This window comes from Xyrauchen texanus, chromosome 12 (genome assembly GCF_025860055.1).
Source record: "Xyrauchen texanus isolate HMW12.3.18 chromosome 12, RBS_HiC_50CHRs, whole genome shotgun sequence".
Taxonomy (NCBI): domain Eukaryota; kingdom Metazoa; phylum Chordata; class Actinopteri; order Cypriniformes; family Catostomidae; genus Xyrauchen; species Xyrauchen texanus.
The window spans coordinates 36,843,348-36,870,028 of record NC_068287.1 but is presented as its reverse complement, the minus strand read 5'-3'; the positions used below and the strand labels follow the sequence as shown (position 1 = coordinate 36,870,028).

At 39.6% G+C, this 26,681-nt stretch overlaps 1 protein-coding gene across 1 annotated transcript in view; it reads right to left on the bottom strand.

Annotated features, from left to right (window-relative positions):
• crhr1 (corticotropin releasing hormone receptor 1) overlaps nucleotides 1–26,681 on the bottom strand; it is a 123,554-nt gene that overhangs the window by 22,119 nt on the left and 74,754 nt on the right. Inside the window, exons 9-14 of the mRNA XM_052138465.1 lie at nucleotides 11,543–11,663; nucleotides 5,048–5,201; nucleotides 4,183–4,243; nucleotides 1,435–1,507; nucleotides 1,117–1,202; nucleotides 28–163 (exon numbers count right to left, since the gene is read on the bottom strand). Coding sequence (XP_051994425.1) covers nucleotides 28–163; nucleotides 1,117–1,202; nucleotides 1,435–1,507; nucleotides 4,183–4,243; nucleotides 5,048–5,201; nucleotides 11,543–11,663 — 631 coding nt within the window. The remainder of the gene's footprint in view (nucleotides 1–27; nucleotides 164–1,116; nucleotides 1,203–1,434; nucleotides 1,508–4,182; nucleotides 4,244–5,047; nucleotides 5,202–11,542; nucleotides 11,664–26,681) is intronic.

Genomic DNA, 26,681 nt, shown 5'->3' with positions numbered 1-26,681 from the left:
AAATAGGTCAAAAGTGTGTTTGTTTACCTGAAAAGACTCTAGGAAAGAGTTGAAGTAGATAAAGACGATCTGTGAGATTTCATCCTCGCCAGGGTTGACGAAGAAGAGCATATAGGTGATACCCAGGAGAGGCAGAAGAACCAGTGTGGCCTTCACTGCTTTCCTGTAAGGACAAGAGGTAAAGAGATGAAAATCAACTAAATCATCAAATAACGTATCATGCCTATCAAAAATCTCAGCATTATAATTGACAATGTTCCATTTGGGCATGACAACTGTGATTGAAAACTGTAATTCACAACTTGACACCGCAAATGTTCTTTACCACTGTGGCTAATGTCACACTGCCTAATACACAAATGTGTTGAATAGGATGACATTGAGATACATTTGGTTTAAGCAGTATGTATTGTATTTGCCATGGGCCACTGACTGTGACTGTCAAAGACATTAGTCATCTAGCTGGAGGACATTTTAGCATCATATACACATACAGATAATCTCTCTTTCTCTCCTTCTCCATGCCCAATACATTAATCATAAACAAATAATCCATCCATCAGTTCCTACTTTCATTTGTCATGTCACAGCTTTGACACGGTTAACAGCTTTTTATACATTTTCAGTGTACCAGAACTCGAAAATATATAAAAGCTTTAAAATCAAAATTGCTAAACCTGTTCCTTCTGCTATCTGACTTTACTAAATAGTCTATTTTTGTACAGATTGTTTCACCTGTACTAAATACTTAGTACCTGGTTGTGTTCCTATCCACATACTATCCTTTAAAAAAAGTAAACAAAATTGAGATATTTGCATCTAAATTCAAAGCAAATTGAAAATGATATCAAAAGTGCCTAAAGCAGAAGATAAAAAAAAAAAGAAAAAAAAAAAAGGAAAAATTAGAGAACAGTGGTGAGGAACGTGTGGTCTAAATTTGAATTTAGGTAGACACTGATATATACAATAAAAAGTATGTGGGGAAAAATAGGTCTGTTGTACTAAGAAACAATTTTTTCTTCACAATATTTTATATGTATTATCCTATTACCAGTGTAATACACACTTTTATTACTCAGTGGACATATGCAAATTGGGATTAAGTCTCTTTCTCACCTGTACTGAATAGTTTCTGAAGTGGTGGAGGCTCTCAGTTTAGTCATTAGGATCCTTACAATGTTGAAGAGAAAAATGAAGTTAATCTAGAGAGAGAGAGAGAGAGAGAGAGAGAGAGAGAGAGAGAAGTAATAAAGCACTAACCGTCTCACATTCTTATTCCAGCTATTATTATGAAATCTTGGAGGACACAATAAACTACTTCACTGATGGAGAAAGAGAAACAACCTGATCGATTGCCCACACGCACCAAATCTTATGACACATTTATGTAGTTACAACTGCATGTTGAAATGAATCAAAACAATGCTTACTCACCAGTAGCACCAGGATCATGGGACCCTGGTAAATATAATCAGTGTAAATGCCGGCCCGCTTCCCAAACCAGCACCTGCACAGAAATTCAGACTCCTTCTTAGTGATCAAGAAGCCAAAATTAAACAGTACTGGCAGGCATGTTTTCTTCAAGTGTACAATTGATACATTATCCAAAGTGACTTAAAATATATTCAAGGTTTACATATTATCAGTGTGTGTGTTTCCTGGGAATCAGACCTATGACCTTGTCATTGCCAGAGGTGGGTAGTAACGTGCTACATTAACTCCATTACATTTACTTGAGTAACTTTTTGGAAAAAAAATACTTTTATGAGTATGTTTTATGGTGGGTACGTTTCAAACTCAAGTCAATTTCTTTGCATTTTATTGTCATTTGTTTCATTTAATATTTAGTCCTTTCAAAACATTTATACAAAAGTGCATTTGAACAGTGGCGAAACACTTTCTTATGATGTGTTACATTCATACGAGCAGACAGAGAAGTAAGTTTGGAGCACAAGGAATATAAATAAACCTTGTGTAAATTATTAGCTTTACGCTAAGCTAAAATGCTATTTCGAGCCATTTTACATGCACATGTGACCAGGCCCGATCATATTTTTTATCAAGAAAATTCACGCTGGATCATAATTTTTTTTTATAGTAAGACCTTTGATATTATGGCAATGATCCTTCATGATCATTTTTGTATTGTTTTCCCGTAAAAATATTTAAAAATCCTTAAAACATGATCAGTTAGATTTATATTGTTTTAGAAACAACACTGCATAAGATATTTAGGTTTTTCAATGAATGTATTTTTATCATGTGTATTTTGTCTTAATGTACTGGCAGAGTTTTTATAGTCAAAACAAGGGAAAAAATCTACCAGTGCTGAAGAAGTAATCCAAAGTATTTAGAATACATTACTGACCTTGAGTAATCTAACGGAATATGATACAAATGACATTTTACAGCCTTTATTCTGTAATCTGTAGTGTAATACATTTTAAAAGTAACCATCCAAACCCTGTGTATAAATCCTTGTAAACATCAATAAGTGCAAATATTTTGCCCTGCCTATATTGCGATTGTGAGCATTTCTGCATGTGCAAGGTTGGCACGTACACAGCGTTTGACAGATGCAAGCGGCATTGTTTTATGGACAACAAGCTTCCAAACACAGAGATTATTTTCAATTTACCCTTAGTGTACAGACTAATTTTCTAAATTATTTTGACAATGCTGCAACTTCACTGAACTAAATTCACGCAGAATGTAATATGTTGTGACAGAAGGCATGAATAAAGCATGATCTTGCTTCAATGTACAAGTGTACAGCTCTGTTGGTTCACAGAATGCAAGTGAATAGGCACCAAAACCTTTACGCTCAGAAAGCACACAAAGGCAGCATTAAATTAATTCAAATGGCACTACAGAAGGGATATGATAAGTGGGGGTGAGAAACAGATCATTATTTACATCATTTTGTACTAATAAATCTCCACTTTCACATTATTCTTGTGTTTTTAGTGATTCAGTTATTTGTGCATATCACCACCTACTGAGCAGGGAGGAGAATTAATTGCAAAAAAAGGACTTTATATATTTTTAATTTATATATTTTTAATTTATATATATATATAAGATTATATATATATATATATCTGTTTCTCATCCACACCTATCTTATTGCTTCACTGAAGTCATATTAATTACTTTTATGCTGACTTTATGTGCTTTTTGAAGATTCAAAGTTCTGGTCAACATTCACTTGCATTGTATGGATCAACAGAGCTGAGATATTCTTCTAAAAGTCTTAATTTGTGTTCTTCATTAGAAAGTAAGTCATACACATCTGGGATGGCACGAGAGTGAGTAAATGATGAGAGAATTTTCATTTTTGGGTGGACTACTTCTTTTACTGGCTTTGTTTCAGGGCCCAGGTTTTACATTTAACGTGGCGTGGCAACTGAACACAGTCGCAAATGTAACTTGTATTTAATTTAGCCTGGGTCATATTTTCTTTTACCCTGCTGCAGTTTTGTTAATTATTTTTTTCGAGGAAGAGGGTATGTCGTGTAACCTTTCCATGATGGCATCTGCCTAATATGACTCACTTCACATGAATTTGCGGCAAAATAGAGTTCGATTGACAACAAAAGATATGGGAAGCGTTCTCCTCTTAGTTATACAATATTAAATAGGTAAATGGATTGTATTATTTGCATTTAGCATTGTTTTCCCTGCTGTCCGTGATATTAAAAAAGACCTGTGACACATTTTTGGGTACACTATAAAATAGTGTACAGTAAGGAACATTACGGTTCTTTGAAGGAAAATCAAATAGCTTTTCTAACTCCTAACAGAGACTCTGTAAAGCTTGTGTGAAAAATGTATCTGTTTATTTTTTAAGCGCTCCAGAGCTTTCATCTTTGTTTTTTTTACAGGGTATAGGGAATAAACATTGTTCTAATATTAGATGCATAATAATATTACAAACAGCGAGGAAATCAGCATAAATTGTCCATTGATTCATTCTAATGCAAATTGTTGCATTAAACGCAGTACACACAACACACTGTACATTTCCCAAGCAGAAGGCGTTAAGTACATACATTTGTCTGCCGTTATCATGGATCGATTGTTTAATTACCAGAGGCAAGGGTAGATGACACAGATAATTGGAGTTAATCTAACCTTATTATACAGAGTTATACAGAGGAGAACACGACAACAACAACTCACTTTTCGTTGTCGTAGTATAGTTTGCCAATGGCCCATGCAACAATAATGGGGAATGGAATACCTGTAAAAAGTGAAAAACAGATCAAATTTCCACCCACTCTCATTAATTTGAAAATCAAAGGCATTGTACAAACTGTATAATTGATTTATTTAAAGAGCTTCTTGTTAAATCATCTGCAATGACTCATTTGCAATATACCATTGAATTTCTTTTAGAAAAACTCAAGGCTTGTTTACTCGCATAATCAGTTGCCCTTATTTCAGAGGAAAAATGGATCCAATTGAAGTCCTTATTAGAGTAGGGTGTGTTTTTCAAGTCAGTAATTGACAATACTTTATTTATTGATGTTGTTACATTAAAGTCAACATAAAAAAAATCTAAATTGAACTTATTTACTTTCTTAATGCTCGTTCCTGGTCTTATTGCACACACTTTATATACCTACCCATGTTATTCAAATGAAAAAAAAAAAAAACAGGTTGTCTTTCTAATCTTTCATAAAATGTAGCAACTTGCTCTGCCCCTGAAATGACTTTCCTTTTCAGATGACATCAGGGATCTCTCTTTCTTTTAAACCCCTCCCATCCAACAACCTGGCTCCAGTTTGGTATTGATCGATCACTTTACACAATCAAATATATGCCCCTTTGATAAAATCAAATCCCATCATTAATATCTTGTTTTCTCTATTCAGTGGAATACATTTTGTGTCCCACAGAAGAAAGAAAGCCATGCAGTTTTGGAACAACATCGGTGTGTTTAAATGACCAAAAAAAATCAAACATATTTCAAGGTAACAACTGCATGTGTTCACTTCTTACACTGTAGCTTGGATATTTCACTAGCACATCATGAGATACCTACACCAGCCTATGCAGATGAACATCCACTTTCTCAGTTTATCGGTGGAGTAGGTCAGCACTATGGCTGTGTGCAGATAGCAGCCCTCTCCAAACATCCAGAAGAAGTTTGTAACATGGAAATAATTATATGCTGCTGTGACCAGCCTGCACCAGATCTGAGAGAGATGAGAGAAAGAGAAATCTAGTTAGAGGTTTAGAAATATCCTCAATGGTACCTGAGGAAGTCGCAATGCCACTTCTTGTTAACATTTGCTGTTTTAAAACTGCTTTTATTTTAATAGCTTTAGGAAATTAAAGCTTCTGTTTTATGACTGAAGTCAAGTTCAAAATCCAAGCAGAGAACCTGTCTTCTCCAAGGGAGGGGACATTACAGATTGTAAGAGTGAGACGGGGGGTCTAGAACAAGGCCTGAGATGGAGCAGATTTATGAAAGTATGATGCAAGCCATTGGGTTATGGCTTCTCATGACAGGACTATCAGAAGCACAACACACCAATCAGAACCCATTACAGATGGTCACAGTCCAGTTCAAAGCTGTCAGTTTTTGAGGATCTATTTCTGTATTCTGAATCTTACATTTACTTGTATACACATCTTAATTATTATGTAAATGAGCACTCTGTGTGTCATATAAACATGTGTCCCTATGTCTTTGGAAATGTTTTGTCCATAAAATGCATCAAAACGCACACATAAACATATACATTTTACAATTTAATCCACACATAAATGCTGTTACAATTGCTTAATTATAGAAGCTCTCAAATAAGAAACGCCTGTTAAACTCAAGCATATTAGAGTCTGTCATTGATGGAGGGCATAGAGCTCTATCAGAATCATGAGGGAAAACATACATCTCCTTTCATATTTATACACCACATTGTTATGATTTTGTGAGGGAAGCAGGACAAGGCAGACAGGGGTGTGGATCCAAATGCGGCTTTTATTACTGATAACATAAAATAAACAAACACTGGAACAAAAGAAAAGTCCACGATGGGAAAAACTAAACTAACACACAGATGAACATAGGCTGGAGAACATCCACAAAGGGCAGGGATAACATGAACGGGTTAACAAGCAGGGAACACGAAGAGCAGGGTAACCTCCAACGAACAGGGAACAACAGGCAGAGAACATAAAGAGCAGGGTAACCTCCAATGAACAGGGAACAACAGGCAGGGAACATAAACCAAGAGAGAGTAGTCACAGAAATAGCGCAAACATGAAACGTAACCATGCAACACGAAACGTTAACGCACGACAACGGGAAGGGAAAACAGTGGGGTTTAAATAACGAGACACGGTAATGACAAAATGACAGACAGGTGCGGACAATAACATGCAGACAGGGCCGGAAACGACGGGAAGAAGGGAAGTGTAGTTTTCACAGAGACAGTGAAACACGGGCAGACAACAAGGAAGACATGACAGGGAGCGTGAACGGTAAAACAGAAAACACGGGCGGACAACAAGGGAGTGTGACATGGAAAGTGACTAGTGACGGGTGAAACAGAAAACACGGGGCAGACGACACGAAACACGGTGCAGACGACACGAGACATGGTGCAGGTGAGCGAGGTCGTGACACACATAATTGCAATCCATGCTTCTGAATTTGTGGAGAAAAACAACAGCAATTAAACAATCAGACCATGCCTTCTCATAACGAATAACTGCAAATTACTAAACACTGCTGATGTACTGAATAGCTGTAAAAAAATACAATGTCTATATAATCGATAGCGTTTTTGAAACGTTACATTTTTCGGAGTAAAACGTATGCAGTTCTAGTGTGGAAAAGAGGTGTACATGCAAAATCAATGCATTTTCAAATTAAAAGTGTTTTCAGACAAAAATGTATTAGTGTGAATGTGGCCTGAATCTATCAAAAGATTAAAGGTGCTGTAAGCTATTTTTTTTTAATGGAATTTTATGCAGAAATTGTTTCTTTTCCCTAAGCGATATTACTAAAATAAGAGACCTGAGATCTCTGTGACAGCACTACACTCTGTAAACTGTGTAAACAGCTAAGAATGTGTCCGTGGGCCATGTTAAAGAGAGGCATACAGGACAAATACAAGAGATGTGAATAACAGAGATGTTTAATAGAGACGTTTGATCAGTTGAGAAGGCAAAGTTGCTGCTGGCATTTTCATGAGACACATTCACACATCAGAGAGGCTCTATGAGTGTGAAAGAGCACTATATAATCCGGTTTAATCCCTCTGTTCCTTTTCTTTGGCCATATTTCATCACTGGGCTCTGTCAAGTTGTTGTCCCTTGAGAAGATAAAACATCTGTCACTCTTAGCTCCAGTCTGAAGATTACAGCTTTGAGTTATGATTGAAGTGGGGATTCAAGTGTCACATAAACATTATAAAGTTGGTTTCTCCGTATAAGGGGGTGACGCTTTTACTCCACTCTCAAAAACTATAAGAAAAAGAGAAATCTCAAGATAACACTTATTTTAGCCTCATGGGCTTGAGAAACTATTGAAGATTATTTTTTTCCAGGCATTAATTGTTGAGCTAATAGTCCATGGAGCATTGCATATACTCTGTAGTAACGATTTTGTTTCAATGTGTGATACAGAGGAATAAAATGAAAAGCTCCATAAATCAAAAAGTCCTCCAGCTTTCAGTACTTCTGAAGAATTTAGCTTGTTTACAATTTTACAACCCATTTCATAAAAATCCCCTTGGTGTGACAGGAATTTAAGACCTTGCTGAGATTATAACCTTCTGTGCAAGTATTATTACAAATTGTGCAGTTGTTTATTGAATGATGTCTTTCAATAGCAGTGTAAATACTTGACAGTTGCATTTTTCCCCAATGAATGTGCTACTTTTTACTGTTAAACCTGGCTCAGTGATTCAATTTGTCTGACTATATGGACATCAGAGAAAGCTGCTAAGGCTCGAAATCGGTGAATGCATTTTCATGTTAGCGGCTTTCTATTTATTACCATATACAGCAGCTTTCTCTACAGCAAAGTAATTTCCTTTACAACGCTTGTGTAAATAAATAACAAGGGATCCGAGGAAACTTTGCTATTTTTATTCTCTGTTCACTTTATTTCCAGATATTACAGAATTGTTGCTATGTTTATTTCCTTAACTTTCTCTCGTGACCTGAAGCGGAATTACGCTGCAATAGTAGGGTTTACCTCTTACATAAAACTCAAGGATTTCCCCAATGTACAAGTGCATATAAGAGGATGTAAGGGACAGTCGATATTTTACATTGGTTTGTATAATGTACAAGTGCATATAAGAGGATGTAAGGGACAGTCGATATTTTACATTGGTTTGTATAATGTACAAGTGCATATAAGAGGATGTAAGGGACAGTCGATATTTTACATTGGTTTAGTTTATAGCACTGGTGTACAATTGGGGGAGACGGGAGGCACACGTCCCCCCAATGCTGTGAAGGGTGTGATTTGTCTGACCCCCCAATCATGCATCTGTCCTTGTATACATATTTTTATCAACGCTGAAAATTCCTTTGAGATACCTTGCAATTGCATGGCAATTGAGACAACTGAGTTGGATTTGCCCAAATTGATGGAGGAGTCATGTGGTACCTGTTACTTTTCCAAGCACTGGCCAGGATGCATGAACTCGCAGTCGTTTATTATTAATGGATGATGATTTAAAAAAATGTTTTAAAGATAGAGCTGAAGCAGATTTTTGTTCACAGGTATGAATCCTTACAATTATCAGTTTTTTATTAAAAAGAACTATTCAGTATAAAATGTCTCCAAATGGATATAAAGCGTTCTTAGATATAAATGCGGATGAATGGAGGGTTCGGATTTGAATGGTCAAGCGCCCCCTACAAAAATAAAACTCTCAAGACAACGTGCAATTTCGGTCTGTAAAGTCTGTTACCCACACAAAACGTTTCGTATGAATTTAGATAACAAGAAATACATCACATGAGTCATATGAGGAGTCAGTGAAGATGTTAAAGGTGTCCATAGAAATGATCAGTTGTTTTTCATGGAGAGGAAAGCAGACAGGCATTTCAGATGAGCAAGTAAGGGTAAATTGTTTTATGAAACATTAACCCTAATGCTTTTTCTGAATGTTTAATATGATAAAGTGTATAAATATTTAAGAATATGAATTGAATTAGGGATGATGTGATTATACGGTTAATTTAACTGTAAGAATTTAGAATCCATGGTTAAAAACCGTGAAATGCTTTATTACGTGGCAAAAATACTACATGTATAAGCATAAAATATTTTTTTGTAAGATTTTGTAAGCCTAAATGCATATGTTTGTACTGGAGCTGTTGCTATGGTTACGGATTGTGGCCGTGTGGTGCTTTAATGGCCAGGTGTCGCGAACTGCACGCAAATGTAAAATTCTGGAGCTTAAACACATGAATTTCAAAAAGATATCAGAGGAATTAAATCTCCAATGACTTGAAAAAGTCTTAAATTGGCAGTATGGCAGCATTTAAATGACTGACTGAAGACGACGGATGTAAAACAAGCAGACACATGTCCTAAAAAGAAACACATCCTTGGAACAGGATGCTCCACTAATCGTCCAACAACAAACTAGTAAGTTAAATATTTTTAGAGGTGTTGATTTTAAAGTGATGAATTAAAGATGCCACTTTTTGTAAATGTTTAAGTGTGCTGACACCGTGCGGTGGATTGCGTGCAGTAACTATCAGCAAGTAAACTTTGAAAAGCTATGTCTTAAATTGTCCTCACGACGATTTGGCAGAATCAAGTGGCAGAATGCCACTTTCTGCAAAAATCCTGGAATAAACAATTTACCTAAGTGCATATAAATGTGGTCACTGTAAAAGCCTTTTCTGAATGGATGCATCCTACATACAGGGGATAAACAGGTTCTTTATAGGCTTATATGGGCAGAAGCCTAGGGGCCTACAACTCCCGGGGCCCAGCTCGCAGCCATGTGGTCCATTTTCCCATATCCATATTATTGGGAGGATCGCATTTAAACACTTTCAGCGGGAGACGCGGTTGTTGACATGGTGACAGTGCACAACCATTAAAGGCATCCGTGTAGTGCTTGTTCAATGCACAGCAGTCCCCACTCCCCCTATTGAGTTCTTATTGTTTTTATGTTTGGGGTTTTAGAGACCCTAATGATGTACATGTAAAAATAATAGTAATTTAAAAAATAACTACTTATTTTCCTTCAAATTCTTTTAATAAATCCTCTTACCTAATCGAAACCCGGTTTTTAGATATTACTCAAGCTGTTTCCCTCTATTTTAAAACAAAGCAGACATGGACTTTTCAGAAATGCAACTGGTATCCATTGCTGTTTAGGGTCATTTGATCCAAGAAAAAACACATTGCAGAAAATACTATAAAATAAATACAAATGAACAAATGGCAGGAGTGTATCTTATCATGCAAAATTTCATTGCAATAATTTATGTTTTATTCTTGCAATCTCTGATGCCCCAAAAAATGTAACATGGACAGTTACCGAAGGACAGTTAAAGCATGTTATCAACCTGATACTTTAATGTTATATATGCTTATGAGCTACTAAAATGGCCTTAAGAGGCCTCACCCCAAAGAGAACAAATGAATTAAATAGCTCAAAGAATTTTAGACCTTTCATAGAACAGAAATTATGCCGTTGCTGAAGGAATGTTTAATAACTTCTCTCACCATCAAATCCCTTTAACGTTTTGGCTCTCTTTTTAAAAGGGAAAGATCCACCTCAGAGATGGAACTAATGCACCACTGCACATAATCTAAGCATGGAGCACCAAGTAAGACGGCATTGTATAAAAGACAGATAAAACAATAGTATAAATTATGCTTTGGCAACAACAAAAGATCAGTATCAAGGACAAATTTAGTGCAACCAGATTCTGATACCTTTTGAAAATCCATGTGCATCATAAATTCCAATATGTAAGATTGAGTGTTTGAAGGAAGCAGTTAGAGCACACTTGGGAAGACCCCTTTGGGACTGGTATTGACATGACGGCAGGTGAAGTAATTACTTGGCTCAGATGAGTTTATTAAGGAGGCACAGACATTTGGAGGGTAATTAATTTTCTGGGAGGCACAGTAGCTGGTGACTCACAGACCTAGCTGTTTGCATTCGCACCAAAACACCCTCCGACACACATCTAGAGCCAAATATGCATGCACTCTTTCTAGTTAGGCTACCACCTGTTATGAGACTGCAGAAATGTATTCCCAGGTGCCAGAGACAGTTTTCAGTGCAATTAATAAGGGAGAAAGAAACTGGTGTTTCTCTGCATGTGTGCAAACAAAACAAGGGAAAAACAGAAAGTCGAAAGGAGAAATATAGAGAGTGAGCTATGGATGGTTGAGGCACAATAGTGAGGGTGTGTGTGTGTTTTGTTAGAAAGAAAATAGGATTATGTGTGCACTGTTTGTTTATTTTGAAAGGAAAGTAATGGGAGGAGACAATATTCACACAAGTGTGTGTATTTGTCTTTATGATTATTTACTCACCACGTTGCTCTCATGCACCTCTGGATTCATGGTGAGCTGCACTACGAACCAGGTGGCATTCCGCAGGATAAATGCTGTAATCAGGTTCCAGTGGATGATATTTCTCAAACACCGGATACTTCTGAGAATGGAGGAGGAATGAAAGATGATGTAAGAAACAAAGTCTTATTTACCAGCCACCTAGAATCCAGTATAACCAGCCACAAAATTACTTGAAATAGCACTGTGCTGTGAATATGTAAAATAATGTTTTGTTTTTTGTTTTTGTTTTTTTGCGTAAACATGCCTCCATTCTATGCAGATTAGGCAGATTGTATTTTATTCACAAAACTCAGCACTATTATCCTGGTGCAAAAAACATTGAGGTATTACCGGCTATGCAAAGCAAGCAGTAAATGGAATCTTATTGAAAATAGATGCCTGTTGAATGTTGATCATAGCAAGAGTAGTTAAAGGAATATTCTGGGTTCAATACAAGTTAAGCACAATCAAATGCATTTGTGACATAATGTTGAAAAAATATATATTGTGACTCATCCCTCCTTTTCTTTAAAGGGGTCATATAATGCCATTTTTGTACAAGTTAATATGAATCTTTAGGGTCTAAATGAAAACTTTGTAATATACTTTTATTACAAATTCTCATTAGTATTTTAAGAAAACACTAATTTTACCTGCTCAAAAACAGCTCTGTTTTCAGCACGCCGTTTCAGTGCATATGACTTTAAATGATAATGAGCTTTGGTCACCCCGCCCCTCCGTACACAGTTTTTAATAACACAATAACCATAACGCGTTGTTCATTATAAACGTGGGATTCTGAATTATATTGAGAACGTCGTAACGTTATGGAAAACATGCCGTAATGTACCCTGAGTGTAAACATTAGCCACATTCATTGTGAAGCGTGCAAGCGATTTGCAAAGATTAATATAAAGGTTAATAAAATGTTACACTTACTTCTTCTGGAGGTGCAGAGGGAATATAAATAGTTGGTACCGAATCTTTTTTCAGCAGCAGCTTCTTAGCAAAACCAGCTTTATACTGACCCTCGTTTATAAAGCAGTCTGGTGAAAAATGATTCGCGCAAACATGAACGCATTGATGTTGCTCTTGGGGAATATTCCCATCATAAACAAAACTCAGCCACTGCGTCTTCAGCGGTTCAGATTTAGGAACATCAAAATGACTGCTGTGTTCGTTATTACACCGAAGAACAGAACACCACAATCGCTTAGGCACCATCCTGCTCCAGTGTATCAACAATGATGACGGACTATGATTGACAGCTCGCTCACGAGCGAGGGCGGGTCTGTGTTGAAACACTGCTGTCAATCAACAATCCTGGGAGGGGCGTCCGACCGTGTGACGTCACACGGTCGAACGGCTCGATTTGAGGCAGGGGAAAATATATAAGGAGATTAAAACAAAAACACTGGATGGATTTTTATCATAATAGGATGGTTGTGTACAGGCACAGCCAACACACATTTCAGTACAATCAACTTGAAAAAGTGCATGTACCATTATATGACCCCTTTAAAGAAAGAAAAATTGAGGTTGCAGTGAGGCACTTACAACACAATGAAAGTGAATTGGGCAAATGTTTGAAGGGTTTTATGGCGGAAATGTAAAGCTTATAATTTATATAAGCATTTGTATAATTCTTCTGTTAAAACTTGTGTATTATTTCAGCTGTAAAGTTGTTTAAATCATTGATACCAGGATTATAGGGTTTGTTTGTTTTTCCGGTTGCCATGGTAAAAAAGTTAAATTGGATATAACTTTACAAAGAAAAGGTTAGTAAGTGATTTTACCACATGAAAAACTCATTAACATGCATATTTTTTTTTTACATCTTGTGTCTATACTTTTGAAACAGTGATTATTTTAACATTTACTAATTTAGCCCCATTCACTTCCATTGTAAGCGACTCACTGTAACCCAGATTTGTTTGAAAGAAAATGAGGGACAAGTCAAAATTAATCTTTGAAGTAATCATCATTATGCCACAAATGCTATCAATTGAGCTTATCGTGTATTTAACTGATTATGGCTTTAAACAAGTAATAGGGAAGAGCTTTAAAAACCAAGTGTGTATCCATATGTGTTGTGTTGAGCGTACGTTCAGCATTTTGTACAGAAAAGTATTCTAGATCTTGGTTGTCCTCTGTATTCTTTACAACCTGGAACTCAGAACCGATCAGCGAGATCAGGAACTGCACTTTGCAAATTGTGTTCAGCACAACATTTCTGGCTGTACTTTTACCTGATTTGCTTAATTCCATTGTGAAACGGGTGGTAAAACAATGCAAACAGTTTGCATATACAAGGGCGCTATCAGCAGGCACATTTCAATATTAGTGAATTCCCCCAGAGCGTATTCACAGCCAGGTTTAGGAGGGTATCTTTTAAAATGTAATCCATTACAAATAATACTGATTACTTAGGGAAATAATTTTTCTCTTTTCACTGTTGCTGTTGTCATTACATCGCAAAAGCATTTTAGATAACATCTGTAGTGTAACTGAAGTTATGATGTAAATGAGAAGTGACATTGAATTTTCGACAGTGTGCATCCCATTTACTGGATTACGGGCCATCCTCCGGGGGAAGTAATATAACATTTTTTAGATAACCTAGATAATGTGATTTTGGGTCTTATCTTCAAATGCTTCTTTAAATAATATGTCGGCCCTTCGAAAATTACAGCATCCCTTTTCTCCTTTGAAGAGACAAGAATGTCGAAATGTTCACAAATATAATATATTTTCTCCAGTAGCCATTGTGATAAAACAGCCCTTTTAATGGTTTGACCTTGTTTGCCTTGAGAGCACAGTGGTGATGTGAGGCAGGTGTTATTTCGTATGCGACAGTAAGTGGTGCTCCAGACATGTGAGTCACGAGAGAGAACCAGAAGAGATGTCAAGCATGCATCTGATCATATCTGTACCACTCCAAAGCAAGCAGCAGTCTATTTCAATCGATTACAGAAGGATCTTTTCTTCCTTGTGTTATAAATAAAAATTGGAATCCTTCTAGTAATCCCAATTTATACCAAATGTAACTGTAATCTGATTGTGTTGGGTTTTATGTAACTGTAACTGATTACAGTTACACATTTGTTTGTATCCTGATTACGTAACAACTTTAAAAGTATTTAATTTCTCACCAAGCCTGTTTACAGCACCATAAAACAACAGATTTCATGTGGTTTTATTGGCTGCAGATACAAAGTGTCTTTGACATTCCTCTGTGTGTGTTCCCATCATAGTGCATTATTTTTTTCTTCAAATGGCACACTGACTGTGTAATGCAGTTGCATACTAAAATAATCCATATTTTATATCCAGCACTCACATAACATATGCACATTGAGTTTACAACCTAGTTAAACATGCTGTCTAAAAACATGTAGTTTTGGAATTAAGAAAACATGAAAAAGCCTTGACATTCACCACTGTGACTGCTAAAATATGCTGTTTTCCATCAACATTCTTCACTTTGATTTGTTTCCATTAGAACTTTGGCGATAAAGGACATAACACATTTAAAAAAAACAGCCTTGTACTGAAAATGGTATCAAACATGAAGCTAAAAGGGATAATTTATGCACCCTCATGTTGACTTTTTTTTTTTTCCTCCATGGGACACAAAGGGAGATTTTAGGCAGAATATTAGCCTCAGTCACTATTCACTTTCATTGTCTGATATAAGCAATCAGGAGACCCAAAATCTCACCCTAAAAAGTGTTTCCCATTTTTTGGGTGAAGCATCCTTTTAAAAATCTTTCTATGAGTGTTTTAAACTTCAGAAAAATTCTTCAAACCAGTGCTTTAAGAGAAACATTAGAATAAGACTGCTTCTTGAATGATTGCGCTCCAACATTTAAACAGGTTTCCTGGTTTCAAATGCTTTCAGGACAGTGAAGAATCTGCTCTTATATGCAACACACTAAACTGGCAGTCAGAATTGTGTCAGTGTGGAGTAGGTCAAGAAGTTGAGGACAAACTCACTGCACTTTGAGTGATCCTGGCTTTCACACTGTCAAAGAGGAAGGAAAGGTTTTGACCTAATGGAGATCGCTGCCACACATAAACGCAGTCAAAAGGCTAAGGAATATTCACTGCAGAATATTCATTGTGTGTTGATATGTAAAAATAGCGTCAATATGCATTTCTTAGAAAGCTTCTATTTTTCAACCAAAACAAATTTGCTTGAAAATGTAATCACTGGGGGCCTGGGTAGCTCAGCAAGTAAAGACCCTGGCTACCACACCTGGAATTGCAAGCTCGAAGGGTGTGCTGAGTGACTCAGTCTTGCTTCCTAAGCAACCAATTGGCCCGGTTGGTAGGGTGGGTAGAGTCATATTGGGTTAACCTCCTCGTGGTCGCTATAATGTGGTTTGCTCTCGGTGGGGCACGTGGATGCCACGGAGAATAGCGTGAAGCCCCCACATGCGCTAGATCTCCGCAGTAACGGGCTCAACAAGCCATGTGATAAGATGCGTGGATTAACGGTCTCAGATGCGGAGGCAACTGAGATACGTCCTCCGTCACCCAGATTGAGGCGAGTCACTCTGCCACCATGAGGACTTAGAGCACATTGGGAATTGGGCATTCCAAATTGGGGGAAAAGGGGAGAAAAAAAGATGCAATGCAAAAGGAGATGTTAGGCAGAATTTTAGCCTCAGTCACCATTCATTTTCATTGACTGGAAAAAAAAAATGCATTGAATTTGAAGTGTGGCTAATTTTCTGGCTATGTATCTCCTTATGTGTTGTGTGGATGAATGAAAGTCATACAGATTTGGAACAACATTAGGGTGAGTAAATGATGACAGAAGTTTTCCAAAGCCTATGTACAATTCAGCTTCTTTATAATTCAGTGTTGGACTTTCTCTTTTTCATCCTACCCTTATTCACATTGGCTTTTCAACTTCTCTTTTCTTTAGGACAATCTTCAGTTCTCTTACGAGAGGTTATCTCGTATTGCGTAAGCTAGCTTACGCTACGGAAAGATTCATCTTTTCTGAGATATTGAAGCCAAAAAATTATCCTTAATTTTGTATCCATTGTCAACGCAGTGCAGCAGCTGCATACCTTGAGCGGGCTAGCTAGCGAGCTCATTGGTTGCTCTGCGGCAACTGCTGCAGCCTATAGACGAACTTGAGTGAACTCGCGTCCAATGACAGGTGCCCGCGCCGTCACTGTATCAAAGCCCGCCAGAATGGGCGTGGCTAGAGTGCATATAAGTGTAAGTTCGTAGGCTGGAACCCTGATTTTCATCTATTCAGCGAAGCTCTTCGCATCTCTGAACTGCAGAAGCCGCGTCGCCGTTCGAGGGGCATCTAGCAAGCTTGGACAGTGCTCGAAGAAGCCGGCCGTCTTCGCCACCTTCAGCCATTCTGCGAGCTACGCCATCCGGCGACGTATCCTTTTTAGAGCAAGCTAGTTCCTCAGCGAACTTCACAAAAAGAGCAACGAGCGTCTTTTTAAAGATGCCTCGCACCACCTGCGCCTCATGCCGCGCCCCTCTCAGCCGGAGACCGCCACATCATCTGCGCTCTCTGCCTGGGACTGGAACATGCAGAGCTCACCCTCGCTGACGGCGGATGCGACCTCTGCGAGGAGCTTCCGATGTCGACTCAAAACCGAAGCCGCCGTGCCGCCTTTCGTTTCGCTGCGCAGAAAGAAGCGCCGCTCCCAAAGGCTGCCGGAACCGGTGTTAGAAGCGACTACCTCGCCGGAGCCTCTCCCTCGAGCCTCGCTTTCACCCTCCCTGCCCCCCAGGACGCGCAGTTGCCGCCGAGCGGCCGCACTGTTGCCATCTCGGATGACGAGGCGGAGGATAAGGGCTGCTGTTCCATCATGGCTTCGGACAGCGAGGAGTGGTCAGGCTCCCAAGCCTCCTCCTCGGCCCAGGAATCCAGCAGGACCCGCGCCGGAGTCGAAGAAGAACTAATGTGCCTCCTCACGCAGGCCGTCGACCGCCTCTGGCTCGAGTGGTCACCGCCCTCTGAGCAGGCTCCCAACAGACTCGACGGCTGCTTTCTTCAGAGCCGACGCCGCGCTGCCGGAACTCCACGCCGAGCTCTCTAAATTGTGGAACGCGCCTCTCTCGGCCAGGAACCGATCCCATGTCTCCACCTCTCTCGCTTCAGTGGACGACGCCACCGAGAGGGGCTACTCTTCCATCCCCCCGGTCGAGGATTCGGTAGCAGCACACCTTTGCCCGCCCTCCGCGAGATGGCGGTCTAAGCCAGTGCTCCTGTCTAAGGCCTGCAGAACTACTTCCGCCTGTGTTGGCCGCGCCTATGCCGCCGCCGGCCAAGCCGCATCTGCTCTGCATTCCATGGCCGTTTTACAGATCCTCCAAGCGGACCTTCTTCGAGAGTGAATAGATAGTACACCAAATACTATTTGAATGGAGTCAGTACGTTAAGTGGCTCAGGCTGAATTAATTTTAGAATTTTAAATTCTCAGTGTTGGGTGTTTTAACAAACTCCTAATTAGAATGTATAAGGAATATCTACAGGGCTGCCTTGTATCCTCATCATTCATTCTCACTGCAGATATATCAGGGTATGGTGCAGCCATCTCCATAATGATCCCATTAGACACTTCTAGAGTTTATATGGAAAATGGGCTGACAGTTTCTATGCATCCATAAAGTTGAGTTATGCTATAAAAAAATGTACCCTAGTGCCCTGATTAATCTGTTAAGGGTTATTAAGGGATGATGAATAGATATATGGCACTGATTTATCTTCACTTTTTTAAATTCATCACAGTTCATCATATTTCATTGATTAGTTTAAGTGGCTGCTAAACAGAAATATAATGTTGCCATGAATGTTTATGCCCCTAAGAGCTGATTAATATCAATCTCTCTGTCTGTTTCTCTCACTATGTGAACCTCCGACCTTTGTCCAATTAACTCTGACAGCTCAAAAGAAAAGAATGTTAAATAGAGAGACAAAGAAGAAAAGAGGTTTTGTTGAATTGACCTCAAGCGATCATAAATGTGTCACTTTCAGGGTTTTGTCTACAAATATTTTCAGTCAAATAAGAAAGAGGAGCTTGAAAGTGAATATCTGCTGTACACAAGAATATGCCAACTCTGTGTACATTCACATATTTAATACCACAAAAATTCCAACCCTGAAAAACCCCCCAAAACTTTCTTTACAGATTAGCATAAAAAAGCAACAGTTATCACTCTGTGATAAACAGAGATTATTTTCTTTTTATGTGGAACTTCATGGATGAAAACCAAAAGATATGGCATTCATGTGAAAACAGCTTCACTATATTTTAAATAATCCTTGAGTGAAACAAAATGTATTAAACAAATAGTTCTAAATTCTGAATGGATGAAAATAGATGAGATGATATATGCATGATTGTAACCACACATCAATTTAATTCTGTATCAAGCCAAATTTGTACAACGGAGGAAGCCAAACTTCATTCTCCTGAACAAACGAAGCACCACAGGCGAACAAAGCCTGCATTTATAGTATGCGTGGCATCGTTTTAAAATTAGTTTTTTGGGGGAAACTTAATAAATAAAGAATGTCACATCCAATCCACATACACAATTCGTTTTAACCAATAATCAATGAACCTTCAACTAGATGAGTTCTCAAAAAGATGGATGCAGGGATACAAATTAGGAGATAACTCACACTGCCGGCTTCAACATCACATTCAGGCCAGGCACAACGGTCTCTTTAAAACTTTCCAGAGGCTCCTGGGGCATATGGCATCGTCCATGGCGGTCGCGCTGCTGGGGTTGATGCATATGGGACCGCTTCAGCACTAGCTTCAGACTCGAGTCCCGAGACGAGCATGGCGCCATGGCACGCATCAAATCACCCCCGCCTGCAGTCAAACATTCAAACCCTGGACAGACCTCTGCTTTTTACGGGCATGAAGCCCCTGCAGCAGGTGTCCAGACACCTCCTGGTCATGACCGATGCCTCCAGATCGGTGTGCAATGGGAGTGCAGCCGCGGGCTGTTGGAAAGGTGCCCTGCTGCGCTGGCACATCAATTGCCTAGAGTTGCTAACTGTTTTCTTTGCCCAGCGGAAGTTTCTCCCATTAGTTAGAGACAAACATGTCCTAATCAGGTCACACAGCACCACTGCGGTAGCGTACATAAATCGCCAAGGTGGCGTACGCTCCCGCCACATGTCGCGACTCGCCCATCGTCTCCTCCTTTGGAGCCAGCCGCGACTCAAGTCGCTGCATGCCACTCACTTCCCCGGCGACCTCAATGTGATAGCGGATGCGCTGTCATGACAACGCTGGCCCGGTGGGGAGTGGAGGCTTCACCCCCAGTCGGTCCAGCTGATTTGGGAACAATTCGGCGAGGCCCAGGTAGACCTGTTTGCCTCCCGAGAGACCTCCCACTGCCCGCTCTGGTATGCCCGAACAGAGGCTCCACTCGGGGCAGACGCACTGGCACACAGCTGGCCCATGAGGCTGTGCTAGTATGCATTTCCCCCAGTGAGCCTTCTTGCACAGGTGCTATGCAAGGTCAGGGAGGATGAGGAACAAGTCACTCTAGAGGCTCCCTATTGGCCCACCCGGGCTTGGTTCTCAGACCTCATACTCCTCACGACAGCCCCTCCCTGGCAAATTTCCCTGAGGATAGACCTTCTTTCTCAGGGACGGGGCACGCTCTGGTATCCACACCCAGACCTCTGGAACCTCCACGTCTGGCCCCTAGGACGGGACGCTGAAGATCTAGCTGATCTACCACCTACTGTTGTAGACACGATCAACCAAGCCAGAGCCCCTTCCACCAGGCAACTTATGCCTTAAAGTGGCGCTTGTTCAGCGAATTGGTGTTTATCTCGGGGCGAAGACCCACAAAGGTGCGCAGTCAGGTCAGTGCTCACATTTCTGCAGGAGACGTTTGAGGGGAGGCTGTCCCCATCCACCTTGAAGGTGTATGTAGCTGCTATCGCGGCCCACCACGATGGCAAGTCTTTGGGTAAGGACGACTTGATTATCAGGTTCCTAAGAGGCACCCGGAGGTTAAATCCCTGGGATCTCTCAGTGGTCCTCTCGGGCCTTCAGAGACCCCCCCTTCGAGCCACTAGAATCAATTGGACTCAGGGCCCTCTCCTTAAAAACGGCCCTGCTGATCGCGCTCGCCTCCAACAAGAGGGTCGGGGACCTGCAAGAGTTCTCTGTCAGCAACACTTGCCCGGAGTCCGGTCCAGCAGACATACATGTGATCCTAATACCACGGCCGGGCTACATGCCCAAGGTTCCTACCACGCCCTTCAAAGACCAGGTAGTGAACCTGCAAGCGCTGCCCCGGAGAGAGCCCACTCACTCGGCTCCCTGAATGATTCTCCCCTAGTCCTGTGGGTCCGCAATTCAGCGGAGGAATTCGTTGACCCAATCCACTGCGGGTACTCAGATCTACCCTGTACTGGAATAGGTGCTCCGCAGGTTAGGGTTCCTACGTGAACGTTACGCCTGTGTGTATTTTCCACAGTAACTTCCATTCCCTGATGGAGGGAACGAGACGTTGTGTCCTCCCGGCCACATCGCTGAGCCGAGCCACTGTAGTGGCCGGACCATTTCCAGCTCCTCATTCCTGAATGAACTTGACGTATTTGCCCACATTTATACCCGTATGTCCAGGGGCGGGGTATGCAAATCCTGTCTGCCTAATTCCCATTGGCCTTTTTTCATAGATCAGAGGCATATTCAGCACTCAAGAGAGACCCCTTGTGTCGCCTCTTCAACACAACGTCTCCTTCCCTCCATCAGGGAACAGAGGTTACATTTGTAACCTAGACAATCGTATCGCTTTAGATGACTTGGAATATAACGCATGAGCCATTTCGGTAACTTTACCTGTGGTGGTAAATAATTTATTTGAATACAATATGAAGGTGTTATTAATAAATATTAATAACTATTCCTTAAATAAATGCTAGAGGAACTGTGTGTAGAATTGTCACATTCTGTGGATTTCTGTGGGTGCATGTAGGCCTACTCATAGGGCATCTCTTTAACACAAACAGATAGACACACTCATTCAGCTCTGATGGTAGAATATCAAAGAGATGAGATGTCTTAAAAGTGGCATCAGAGCGTAGCTCCATTAGATGTCAAGATAAAAAGTATCCTTGAATGTGCTGTGCAAATCTTTTCTCTCACAGATCTGGAGACAGTTCAGAACCTCCAACATATGAGACAAAAAAGGATTTCTGAAAGCTCTACCTGTGCTAATTATTTTGAATGGCTTGACTGATTCATGTAGACATACTGCAAGATCCCGACACTGAGATGACGTTTCATTGGAGAGGTTATAAATAAACTCCCGTCAATCAAAGCTATCTGTGATAAACACAGTGGGGAGACATTTTGGAGGATGGATGGATGGATTGTGAAAATTATTGTGTAATTTTCCTGGTGACAGATGGGAGGGCACGGTGTCTTCTGAATGGTAATGAAGTCTGAAATGGAAAAGGATGAGATGGAGATGAGACTTGGTGTCTTAACTAAAGCTACTCACCATTGTTTATGGTTGGTGCCCTTACTTACATTTACATTTATGCATTTGGCAGACGCTTTTATCCAAAGCGACTTAAAGTTCCCTTATTAGAGGGACAATCCCCCCGGAGCAACCTGGAGTGAAGTGCCTTGCTCAAAGACACAATGGTGGTGGCTGTGGGGATCAAACCAACAACCTTCTGCTTACCAGTTCAGTGCTTTAGCCCACTACACCACTACCACTCCACTTGACACTACTTGCCAGTTATGTACAGGTATAAAGGTTTTGTCTGTTCAATAATAAATAATAATTTGGTCTGTTCATGACACAAATCTATCATATGGCTTCAGAAGACTTGGAATATAGCATTCGAGTAATATAGTATAGTATACCATGAGTAGTATGGACTACTTGTAAGATGCTTTTAGGTGCTGTTCACAATGAACACATTTTCACGCCCATCTGTTCTGTTTTTTGTGCCTGACCATTGTCCATCTTTGGTCATTGTTTTTGAGTGTCTTGAAATGGAGTGCCAGTTTATTTAGACACAGTGTCAAGTTAACATGAACTTTAACCTTTAAAACTCATCTTGAGACACCTGCATTCTGTTCTATGCATTGGGCTGCCTCTAACTTTTAAATTTTTCTTTTTTTTTTTTTTGCGAAAGAATGTGATTGGTCCGAAGGACCCTTTATAGTGCCTGGTTGACCTTTTTGAAGTTTGACAGTCCGTGGTCACTATGAACTGCTGTTGGAAAAGATCTAAATAAAGATACTTTAAAAATTCTTTGTTTTCCTCAGAAAAAACAAAAAAAACAAACAAAAAAAAAAACGGCATATATTTTTGGAACAACATAAGAGTGAGTAAATAATGACAGTATTTTAATTTTTAGGTGAACTATTCCTTTATTATTATAATAATAAATAAACCAATGATGAACAAATTCCCACATGTTATAGCCAGCCATAGACAAAATTAATTAATTAAGAAAAACTGCATTTCGCTAGTTTTTGGAGCTGCACAATCTGCAGTTGCATAAATTCCCTTGCCCAATTAATTGATGAGCGTATGGTTGATCCGCGGTTTCTAGTGTGATGGATGAATGCAGACAAACAGAGCAAGTGGGTGAAGATGACTTTTATGTGGAGGAAGGACAGCTGTGAGGCCAGTGTTGTCCTTGTACAGAAACACAGGCTCTAGGCGTTTTGCAGCAGAGTATCTGATGCTTATGCAGTTCCCTGACCTTATTCACACAACACACTGAGCAGCTGCATCTGGCATTACTTTCTCATTAGTTACGGATGCACTCTCGCAAACAGACACACAAAGATGTGCACTCACAAACTGCATACAGACACACACACAACTAAAACCTTCAGTGTAAATACACCATGTTGGCATGTGTTTGTGTGCAAATGTGGGTGCGAGCGATATGCACGCCTTTACTTTTTGATAAGTTAAGCCCTGTTAATTAAGTCCTGGTAACTTATATTGCTAGAGATGCTTCTCACAGACTGTATATTCCCACACAACACGACCAATAAATTGACTCTCACCCTGCATATTTCTCATTAATTTTACTCCATGCAATTTACAGTTTGTCAACAATCACAAGGCTGTCTGTGATCTTTGCAAGTAAACAAGTTTACACATCAGATGAGAACTAATTAATGTGTTTCTTTTTGTTTACAATCTACATTGAGTGTGAAAGTGTTGTGGATACATGAAAATTGTGTTTATGCTTTTAAAAATGTGCTCTTCAGTATTAACCAGAAATGACAATTCTGCCATTATTTAATCACCCTCATGTAATTTCATACCTGTAAGTTATTATTTTTAAGTGAAACGCAAAAGGAGACTTTTTTTAATCATATTTACAGGGCTCCTTTCCATACAAAAAGGCAAACAAAAAAACTATATTACAAAAGTAGTCCATATGACTTTAAATGTCAAGTCTTTTTAAACAATACAATAGCTTTCTGCAAGGAAAAGAAAGAAAATTGTAATTGTTATTCACTGATAAACTTCCCCTATGTCACAGCTTTAAAATCTCATTCACGTTCAGATTCACATATGGTGCTGTATGCCACACCAGGTATAACATCATTGACACAATAATGACATTGATTCCCACATGTGTTGTAACCGAAAACGACATGCCAGTTTACATTTGTAGAATGGAGAATTAGATTTTAGAGCTGCAGCAGAGGACACAATTTTCAATACATTTTTACTTGAATTTCAGCCTTTTCCTCACACAAAGCTTTTGTATCATATATTGTATTGTGCTTCAGAAGATTTGGAATTTAGTGCATATGGACTATAGTCCATAGTTCTTTTATGATGTTCGTTTGTTTTTCCTTTTCCTAGCCACTATGAACGGTTGCTATTATTTAATGTACCTCCACAAAAAATAAACATAACAGTGTACAGCTTTGGAACACATGAGGGTGAATAAATGATAACAGAATTGTAATTTTTGCCTGAATGATTCCTTTAACATAATGTGTGTGTGTGTGTGTGTGTGTGTGTGTGTGTGTGTGTGTGTGTGTGTGTGTGTGTGTGTGTGTGTGTGTGTGCACTTCATTAATTTCCCTAAAGCTCAATGACATTTTCAGCAAGTGACCTCCTCTACTGCATGTGCACATGTATAGAGCCTATTGTAGCTCTACTGTGGTGTGCTGTGACTGAAACTGTTTCCCATCCACCAAGATCCTCCGGGTCTGTCACACAACCCCCACCCCTTGCCCCAAACCAGCCTCCTACTCCCAGTGACCCAAGCCCAGAAAGGCCCCACATGCAACACCAATCCTGTCCAGATCATCCAGATATGAAGACCTGTGCAGTCATGCATATGTGTGTGATTGTGCACACGAAGCATTTAGCATGTTCATCTGTGTGAAAGACCTACATTATTCATCATTACATAAATACCAAGCAAAGGGAAATCCATCCAATATCTATGTGGTAAAATCAGCATTACAATAGATAAAGGCTGCAGTTCCTTCCGGATCGATAAGCTCAAACAAGATGAGATGATGAGGTTCGGGATGCAAGATTAGGAAAAACAAACTGAGCTAATAGCTGTTTGCTTTCTCTCTTCAGCCAGGGATAATTTCCAATGCAAAGAGAATATGTGTGTGTTTGTGTGTTTGTGTGTGTGAATGTGCCTGACTAAACCTCTGTGTGATCTCCTTTAAAAAAATATACACAACACAGCACAATATGACAATATATGATTTGATATTTGATTCTTATTGTGTGTAATAGGATAAAAACTCAATTGCAACATTGACAACATTAATGTCATGTGTTTTTTGTTGATTCATGTTTTTCATGTCTTTTATTTTGAAAAGTTTATTTCCTGTTTCATGTCATGTGGTTCCCTAGTCATGTGATTCCTTTTTCCCTCCATGTTCATGTGTCTTGTTTTCATTGGGTTACTGTCTTGTTATCTTGTTGTCAGTTCTGTCTGTTCATTAGTTCCCTCGTCATTGTTTTACACCTTGTCCATGTATTTAAGCCCCCTGATTTACCATAGTCCTTGCTCAGGTATTGTGCTTGGTAATGTTGTTAAGTCATGTCAAGTTTAAGTCATGTCAAGTTTAAGTCTATGTCAAGTCTAGTTCATGTTTATAGGTTTTTGGATTTCACTTTTGTTAATAAAATTGCTCTTTGTCATTGCCAGCGCCAGCAACATCGTTACAATTAAAATGAAAACATACGTTTATACTTAAAATAAATTAATAAAACTAGAAAACACCCTATTTTAAATAACTTTCTATATGGTGATAAATGGCAGTACTAAATATTTAGCCTCAAAAAAGGCAAAGTCCCTTTAAATTAATCAGTCAATCATTTGTGTGAACTAGTTCATTTATATGAAGCATACAAAGAACCGACTAAAATAAATTCCCAATGCTCCCAATGTTATTGAATTATTTATTTAACCGGATCATTTATATTAACTGTCCGAAAGAACTGATTCACTTAAATGACTTGGATTTCCCAGCATTACATATGAGAGAAAAGGAACATTTAATCCATGATCAAACTAATACATTTTCATTTGGATGCATTAATTTAGCTACATTTAGGCCTCTCATCCACACCAGAATGGTGTTCACTATCTGTCACTCACTTGACGTTGTGTCGATGAGTTGACATTAGGGGTCACTCAGCCCAGACTTCTCTGATCTTGAGAATAGGCCAATGGAAATTGGTGTGTGGAATTTGCATGCCACTACCCCGGACATACGGGTATAAAAGGAGCGACGCTGCAAACACACATCAGATATCTTCGGAGCCGAGCGAGCAAGTTCACAGAGCTGAATTCCTCTGCCGCCTCCATTCATCTCTCTATGCTGTTGGATCTACGGTGCATGCTGTTGGGGGTAGTTATGCGACTGTTTGCTGCGCTGGCTACGAGGCACACAGAGGTCTGCCCGTCTCACACCGCCAGTCCGCGTAACTCAGTTCAGCTCTTGTGCAGTTTTCCATTGCGACCCCTAGTGTCAACTCATCGACACAACGTCCCATTCCCTCCATCAGGGAACGGAGGTTACATCAGTAACCGAGACATTTTCCTTCACCTAAAAAGGGATACTTTTAGAAA